The sequence below is a fragment of the Rosa chinensis genome, chromosome 1, assembly GCF_002994745.2.
Source record: "Rosa chinensis cultivar Old Blush chromosome 1, RchiOBHm-V2, whole genome shotgun sequence".
Classification (NCBI taxonomy): Eukaryota; Viridiplantae; Streptophyta; class Magnoliopsida; order Rosales; family Rosaceae; genus Rosa; species Rosa chinensis.
In genome coordinates this window covers 62,880,061-62,889,038 of record NC_037088.1, presented here as the reverse complement: position 1 = coordinate 62,889,038, position 8,978 = coordinate 62,880,061, and the positions used below count along the sequence as shown (strand labels likewise).

The 8,978-nt window shown below is 37.7% G+C and overlaps 1 protein-coding gene across 1 annotated transcript; it reads right to left on the bottom strand.

Moving 5' to 3' along the window:
- Positions 1-711: 711 nt before the first annotated feature.
- LOC112182738 (cytochrome P450 704C1) lies at positions 712-3,215 on the bottom strand. Its single transcript, XM_024321276.2, has 6 exons — positions 2,934-3,215; positions 2,338-2,553; positions 1,931-2,227; positions 1,520-1,840; positions 1,144-1,347; positions 712-1,054 (listed from the first exon to the last, which is right to left on the bottom strand). Exons 1-6 carry the CDS (start codon positions 3,213-3,215, stop codon positions 872-874), a joined length of 1,503 nt encoding a protein of 500 aa, XP_024177044.1. The 3' UTR covers positions 712-871.
- Positions 3,216-8,978: the final 5,763 nt, after the last annotated feature.

Here is an 8,978-nt window from a genome sequence, read left to right as displayed (position 1 = left end):
TGGAGGGGTCCAACAAATTATTATACACAATAAAATATATCTAATATAAATTATTGACATGCGAGTCTTGTAGAATAAGAATATTTGGAGGGCAAGAATTGTTGATTTGTGAACCTTGTAGGTCAAGAATACTTGAAGAACAAGATGACTTGTGTTATACTATATTTAGTAGTATAGGGCTTTGTATATATAATCCTATATACACCATCATTCACACTCACATATATTTCTTTATTTATATCTCATAATTTGATTTGGTATCAGAACAAAGATTATGACAGATTATCTTATAAGCAAAGTAAAAAAACATTGTCAATGACCAAAAAGAAGTGAAAAACCATGATAAATTCGTTAGTGTAGCTACTCTGCCCGTGGCATGGTAGGCTCACGGCCCACCAATCATAATCCCTTGAATCACTTGAGAAAGGTTTTGGCAAAATCCCACATTTAGAAACATTAAACATTTTATATAAAATGTTAAACGTTTCCTAGTCTTCAATTTCTTTCTCTAAAATAATACTATTGGGCTAGTATGCTTACTCAAATGGGCTGCCAAATTCTATTTTAGGTTGCAAACTTTATTTGATGATTTTAAGATATGATGTCCAAGTACGTATTTCCTTTCGTTTTGTAAAATGAACTAAGCAGAGGATGATTTTATTACAATTTGTGTTGTTGAGCCTGAACCTTGATTTAGCAAATCAATAATGGTCATCAACAAGAAGTTGTTGAGTACAAGTTGTTGAGTTGATCTATCAAAGAAACAAGAAAACAAAACCAATTGAAGAGGGCTAGCCTCTAATACATGATGCACTTCCTACTACAATAAATAATATTGATAGTGGGTGACCAAACTTACTATCTTGCATGCTCATACTCTTGGAAAGGCATCAACATGAAGACCTCCATCAATATGGAGGGTGACCATCGTCTTGTAATTGACAACTTTCTTCTCATCAGTAACCTTGAATATGTAGTTACTTATAAGCATAGCAGAAAAGATCTTCAACTGAATGTAACTATACTCTTTTCCTAGACAAATTCTTGGACCGGCCTGCGTAATAATGAACTATCATGAGTACTACAATAATTAAGCAATTTTATCCAGAACATAAATAACAACTTATTTTTCTTTATAATTACATTGAAGGCTATGAATTTGAAAGGGCTTTCTTCTTGGAAATTGCCATTTTTGTCAAGCCATCTCTCTGGCCGAAACTCTTCTGCATCATCACCCCATATAAACTCCATCCGACCCATTGAGTAAGGTTGGTATACTATCAGTTCCCCTTTTTTTACACTAAGTCCATCTGGCCAAGTATCATCAGAAAAACAAACTCTCGCATCCTATGAACAAATTACAGTATGAAACTTATTAATTACTTAACTAAGAGGAAGTAATGCAAAACAAATTCAAATCACATCGGGGATCCAACATCCTATGAAAGAATCTTAACATTGCAATTATATATGGTCTTGGACATATAATGTATGACATTTATTTAACATGCTGAGTTACCAGTGGAACCGTAGGATAGAGTCTGAGTGTCTCGGTCAAAGCTGCATGCAGATATTGCATTTTGCTGAGGGCTTCTTCAGTAAGGTTGGCTGCAACTTCATCAGCGCTTGAAGTACTGTTCAGACCTGTTACTTCTCTAACTTCCTCTGCAATCTTTTCTTGTATATCGAGATGCTTGCACATCATATAAAAAAACCATGAAAGAGCAGAAGCAGTTGTGTCTTTGCCAGCAACAATAAAACTGAGGACCATATCTCTCAAGTATTTTGGATCAGTCTCTCTAGTTTCCAAAAGCCTGGAGATGAAGTCTCTTTTTTTTATCTGTCATTTACTCTCATTATATCAGTAACATCAAATCAATTAATATTTTATCACTTCAATCTAGAACAGAAAGGAAGCTAGGTAACTCACACATAGCTCATCATTTTCTGAATTATGGAGTGTTTCAATCTTTCTGTTGATTAATTTGTATATAAAGTGATCCACCACCTCCATATTTTTTCTTAGCACTGCTTCCCTGCCAATGTTCAAGAACCGTTTGATCTTCCAGAAGATATCAGAAATACGATGAAGGGTAGCTTCATTTGCATCATCAAATGCATTGGAAAACCGGATATTTTCTTCATTATTTGTTCCAGACATGGTGCCTAGATCTATATCAAGTAGAATCTTGACGATTGAATCCAAGGTTGATTTGATAAATAAATCCTTCGAACAAAACGAACATCAAGTAATTAATCTATCTGCAAGACAAACAAAATATACAACGTATAGTGCAATATATGTAGTATGTGATCTTTCAGACTTTGCAAACTCACTTGGATATCCATTGATTTGTTGGAGGTTGCAGCTTGATGAATTATGCCAGCAAGTTTCACTCCATTTGTTCTGAAGATTTCACTGCTAAAGTCCCTAAGCACTTTGGTTGAGAACTGAGAGCTTGATGCCTTCCTCTGATGCCGCCATTTGTCCCCATCCACAGCGAAGATCCCATCGCCCAAAACATCTGACAGAATGCTATGCAGGTACAATCCCTACATAGAAATGGTGGGCTTAAGCCAATATGAACGGCAAGAAAAAGCAAAGACATCACAGTCAAACATTCAAACCCATACTTAATGACTGTGCAGGTATAATCCCAGCAAAGAATCATTGGATTTAAGTATTTAACTGAATCAGGAACAATTCAAATTTCGAGGTATAACCAAATCTCGCTCAAGACTTGATCATAACATGTGAAAAGGCAGAGTATATGGTCATGGAGAATTGGAGAGGACTACATATATAACAAAGTAATATTAGGTGAAGTGGTGAACCATCTTTTAAGTATCACATGCATTTTACCTTATGTGATAGTTACTATTAGCAGCAGATTAGCACATTTTTAACATATTCAATTCAATAACATATATACCTTGCCATAGTTCGCAACATTTGTTTTGAGCATGTATTCAACATTTGCGGGATCTATTGTGTAGACCGCGTATTTGAACAAGTCAAGTATTCTGTAAGTTTTGTACTTGCATGCAAGCTCAGTGTGGTAATGGTGCAGCCTAGGGAAATGGATCACTTGGTGCAAGACAGTTCCGGCAACAGGGGGGTATCTCTTGTTCTTCTCCGGCCAAAAAAGTACGGCTAAAAGAAGTAATACGAAACTTTTTACTATGGGAGGTAAAGCAGCGGAAAGAAAATCCATTACAAACTTATGGGATGATACTAAAGATTATAGATCGAATATCTCTACGATGGATGATGATTGAGTTAGAACTAGACTCAGTAATATATATAGCATCGAGCCATCGATCAAATTAACGTAGCAGACTGTATGCATGGGATGAGTTATGTGTATTCATCAACTGCCATTGTGCCAACTTACAGAAATTTCAAGGCTCAACTCCATTACTGGAGAAGGCACCTAGCTAGTGAGAAGTACGTATATCAGAATAAATGTGGTTGAATTATTAGTAACGAATTTTTCAATTTTAGGTCATTATTGATTGCATCTACCCATTGCTTCTCTCATTCATGTCATGATGTAGTTCTCAACATCCCACATGGGAAAAATGAGACATTGCCTATGCGTTTATAAGAGTTTGGACAACTTTACCGTGCATGCCTCACGGCCACACGGGCTCCTCGTCACCCAAAGTTGTCCATGTGTATGGCTTGAAGATTCGCTACACGTGCAAGAGCGTGTTGAGAATATATATACATCTCATATGGGAAAAATGAGACATTGCCTATGAGTTTATAAAGGTTTGGGCCACTTCATTTATTGTCAATTGATTTTAGATGTGAACCTGGGACGTGTTGAGAATATATGCCATCCCACATGGGAAAAATGTTGATCGAGGAGTGGTGTGAGGCAACTCCAACAACGTACAACTATGAATTTATAAGGATTTGGGTCACTTCATCCATTGCCAATTAGATGTGGTGTGAGGCAACTCCAACAACATATATACACGGGAGGTTATGATTTGTTGTTGTTCTCCGCGCAAAGAAATTGGTGCAAAAAGTAACGGCGAAACTTACAAAGTCCATACATGTTCTAAACTACGATGCCACAACAAAAAATGGATAGGGATCGAAGTAGGGTAACACCAAACACAGCAGAAACGGCAAAACATGCACCGTATCAAACGAAGTTAGCCAAAACAGAAAAAGAGAAAGAAAGCTTTCGAACTGTACTGTCAACTTCCTTCTCCCATCTGGTCTATTGATGATCATGATGCCTATCCGCAATAAGCCTATCTCTGTCGATAGCTGCCGTTGTACCTACAAACATAATAGTCTTCACGTGGTGGAATTAATGCGATACGTACCAGACTTGTAAGGGCTGGTTCTTGGTAGCAGTATCAACTAAGTACTTGGTAGCAGTACGTATCAACTAATAAAGTTGGCGTTCCATTCAAGCTTTGTATTCCTCAACTACGTAGTAGAAGCTTTGAATTAAAAATTTTAAACAACGATATATCTGGCTGGCCAATTTTCCATCGCATATATTTATTTCTTACCCCAGATTTAGACGAATTAAGAAAATTGACCAAGTTCCTCTCTAGTTGAAACCCTACCCTAGGGTTTCGTGCATATTGGCGGCGGCGTTTGACAGCGGTTCGATTGGTCTAGGCTCGTCGAGGCTGTTCTCTAGGCGACCTCATCGGTGCGTGGAGCGAGAGTTGCTAGGTTGCTTTCGCTGTTGTTTTGCCAGCGAAGATTGCGAATTTGGGTTCGTCAGATAGCTCGCCGGTGAGGGTAGAGCGCGGAGGTGTGGTCGTTTCGATGGTTGCGCCGTCTGTGCGGCAAGAGGATCGGGACCAGGTCGAAGGTTGGGTGTTGACTGCAGATTGAAGGCTGGGAGTGGATCGTTCTTGATTCTGCCTAGGTATTGACTGCAGGACTTGGATCGTCGGCGGTCTCTACTCTGACTGTTTCTGCCGGATCTGATGGTGCAGTGGACCGGGCAACCACCGGAGGGACGATAAGCGACAGCAGCAGCTTGCGCTGTTGTCCTTTTTGCTCGGGCTTGGGCTGATGGGCTCCATGTTGTGGGCCAGTAGGGAGGGTGCCTTGACACCCTCATTCATTACCTAGTGCTTGGGCAGACCTAGCCCGAGAGCTGAACCTCCTTGGGCGATGTTGGGCCTTTATGGTCTCTAATGTGCCGGTCATAACTTAGATCATTGTTCTCCGGAATTGGTAATTATCTTGAGTTGGACTGGAGAAAGTGGCTTATAGATGGGGAATTGGCTCCTATTTGGTTGCTGGGAAGTAGTTTTCTATTTCGTACCACAATTGCGTGATTGGCAGGATGGTTGGCTAGAATATGATTTTGCCTCAGAAGACACGGAGTTGTTCTTTGTTTATGAGTCCGCTTTAAAAGTGGGCTCCATTTTCCCTGTAATGAGTTTGCAGTACTTAGATAGGAGTTTGGTTGTTACCCAGCCATTTTTCTGTCTTGTAAGGGTATGTAGACTCTGGTTTTTTAGCTGGTCATCTATGAAATGAACCTTCTATTTCAAAAAAAAAAAAAATTGACTTTCATCAATCACTGTAATTTTCTTTTGAAACTACAAGCTTTGGCAAAGAAAAAAAGAAGTGAAAACCCCAAATAAGTCAAATAAAAACGGGTTGGTACTTGGGATCGAGGTACAACAAAGGATAATACACAAGTAAAAATGTTTAATGTTTTCGATCTTGCTCTTTAATTTCTTTTTGGACCCAAATATGCTTGGCTATTTGGAAGATGTCTAAGAAAAAGATTGTAATTTTGAGTTCACTCATAAACTACACGGTATTTGAAGAATGGGAAGTTTTAAATACACACCCCTAATTACTTAATACACACTTCATACTTAATACACCACTCATTTAATTTTTCATTCTAATATTTTACTAAATACACAGCCCAAATTACCTAAAATATCCTTAATCTCAAAAATCATGAAATATCCCACTTTTTTTAATATATTAGGGTTACATTGATGTTTTGTAAATGACCATATTGATTACTTGTGTTTGTTATTGAGAAATCCATAAAGATTTATTGTTGTTCCCTTTAAATAGATGCATATAAATAGGTTTTGTGTTATTTGAGCTCACATCCACCAAACACCATGTTAATCAAGTATAAAATTATGAGTTGAACATTCAACCAAAACTACATAAGTAGTTTCTCCACAGTAGTGGAACAAAAAAGTTGTCATTAGAGGGACCAAACAAATTAACAATTACAAAGTTTTTTCATCTGTGATATTTTCTATTAGAAAATAAATTGATTAATCATAACTCTTAGAACAAAAAAGGAAGTTAACTAAAAAATAGGAGTAAAGTGATATGTTTTAAAAATATTTAATGCCATTGATTTTGAAATTCTAAATTTTATGGTTTCTAATCTCATTTAATTACAATTTTATTTAAGGAAAAATTAAATTAGATAGTTTCTAACTTTATTCTTGTATTAAATTGGGAGGCCATGTATAGAAATTTTTTGTGTTTATCTAACTATTTATACATAAAATACTTAAATAGAATAATATAAGGAAAATATGACTATTTTTTTCTTCTTCTAATGCATAGATGTCTATTTTGGTCATTTAACTTACCTACAAAATCTAATTTGAAATATAAAATAATAGGGATGTGTATTAATTGATTAGGGGTGTGTATTTAAATCTTCTCTTGAAGAATTAAAACAAAACAGTTACTAAAAAAAATAAATAAATAAATAAAAAAAAAAAAAAAAAAAAAAAATTGTATATAAAATAGAGAAAATAAGGTTGTGGACTTGTGATGAAGCAACGGCCCAATCTGAAATTAGAGAAGGGTCTTTGACCCAAAGCACCAAAATAAAAGAAAATTATCTCACTTACCCCACCAAGAAATTTTTATTCCCACCTACACAATTTAATGAGAAAAGACCATTTTGCCCTAAGCTTAATTATCAAAATACAACATTAGCACTCTCTTTCCACTCTCCTCCCTCTCTCACACCAGATTCTCTCTCTCTCTCTCTCTCTCTCTCTCTCTCTCTCTCTCTCTCTCTCTCTCTCTCTCTCTCTCTCTCTTCTCTCTCTCTCTCTCTCTCTCTCTCTCTCTCTCCTCTCTCACTGTCGCCGAGATATCAACGCCGGAGCTCCGGCAAAACCACAATGGTATCATTACAAACCGAAAAGATGCCATGGCAGACTTTTATGAGCTCGCTGGTGCAGTTGAAGAAGAACACGACGCTCGAAGATGTTGTTTGAGACGAAGGTGTGGATGGTCTTCGCCGTGGCGGTGATCGTTTCTCTGCGAATCTCTTTCGATTCCTCCGACGAACCACGCCGTCCGATTCAGACCGGATGATTTGCATAATGGCGGCAGGGCTCTATCGACAACTCTGAGCGCCCCATAGTCTTCCTCTTCCTCAGCCTCGATCTCGACCAGATCGATGTTATCGGCTGCGACGATAAGCACCTGGCCATAGAGAAGCTGGCAGAGCTTGGCGTCGTATCTTCTTCCCGGCCTTGGAGAGCTTGCCCATTGGCTTCCGGTTCCGATTATGAAGAGAGAGATGGATAAGAGCTTTTCGGCCTCTCTCCACCGCTATACTTGCAGCGACTCCGACCCGGGTCCTTGATTGGGTCGGGTCTGTTAGTGCTTGATCTAAATCAGTTTTTTTTTTGTGGTAAAATATGGCAGAAGCCTAGAAAGAAAGAAAAAAAAAAAGGGTTTTATTGGGGCCAATAGACTTCTATTGCCGGGCAATAGATGTTTTAAATTGATGTAATCTCTTCATTTTTTTTCTTTAATCAAATTTTTATCTGTCTAATTTTAGAAAAATTAGTTTTCATTCTGCAAACGAAAGTTCTATTGGGGGGAAATAGACGACCATTGGGGGGCAATACATAGCTGATAGTCGTCTATTGGGGTCAATACATAGCTGATAGTCGTCTATTGGAGGCCAATACATGGCTGATGTTGTCTATTGGAGGGCAACACATGGTTGATAGTCGTCTATTGGGGGCAATAGACGTCTATTAGGGGGCAATAAACTATTGGGGCAATAGACCTCTATTGCCTCTCTATTATAGGGCAAAAAAAACTTTTCGGTGAGATTTTCAGCAAATTCCGGTGGGCAGTAGCAGTTGACCGGATTCCGGCGAAAGTTGACAGGATTCCTGCGGCCTGTGACCGGGCTCCGGCGAAGTCTCCCATGGTTTCTCTCTCTTCCATTTTCTCTCTCCCTCTCTCTCTAAGTAACAAAGGGGTGAGGGTAAAATGGTATTAAAAAAAATTAAAAAACAAAAAAAAAATCTTAATGGGGTATTAGGGAAGACCTCCTTATAGTGTTTTGGGTAAGAGGGAATTAAAAAAAATTAATGAGGTAAGTGAGAAAAAATCTCTAAAAATGGTGTAAATGGACAAAAACTCTTTTATAGAACTATTGGGTTATTACTCAAATGAGCAGATGAGCTGCTAATATCTACTTTACGCTCTACATCAGGGGTAATGGGTTGGGTCATCTGTAAATGGGTCTCTAAAATATTTGGATTATGCTGCCAACAACAAAATCAAAAATGAGAAGGAAAAAGAAAAACAGAGACTTTAGGGCAAAATAGGAAAGTAGTGGGTTGTGGTGAAGCAAGGTCCAATCGAAATTAGAGATACTAGTGGGCAAGTATGGTTTACTCAAACGGGCTTCTAATATCTATTTAGGCTCTAAACTATGCTCTGGTGTTTGAAAGATGTCTAAGAACTTAGACATGCTAATTTCGAGTTCACTTTGGAACTTGCTAGCTGCTAGATTTAGTTCCTTGTGACAAGCTCTAGCTAGTTGATTCGGAAACTAGAAGGTACTGAAACATTTATACTCTTTAGACCTTTTAAATTAATTTTGCGGTTGTAAATTTCATATAACGATTTTACAACATGATGTTCAAATACACATTTGTTTTTTTTTTTTATATACATAAAA

Coding starts and splice junctions, on each gene's coding strand:
- LOC112182738 (XM_024321276.2), bottom strand. CDS start 3,215: ATGGATTTTCTTTCCGCTGCTTTACCTCCCATAGTAAAAAGTTTCGTA. Junction 2,554..2,933: donor ATGTTGCGAACTATGGCAAG/GTATATATGTTA, acceptor ATTTCTATGTAG/GGATTGTACCTGCATAGCAT. Junction 1,841..1,930: donor CAGAAAATGATGAGCTATGT/GTGAGTTACCTA, acceptor AGTAAATGACAG/ATAAAAAAAAGAGACTTCAT.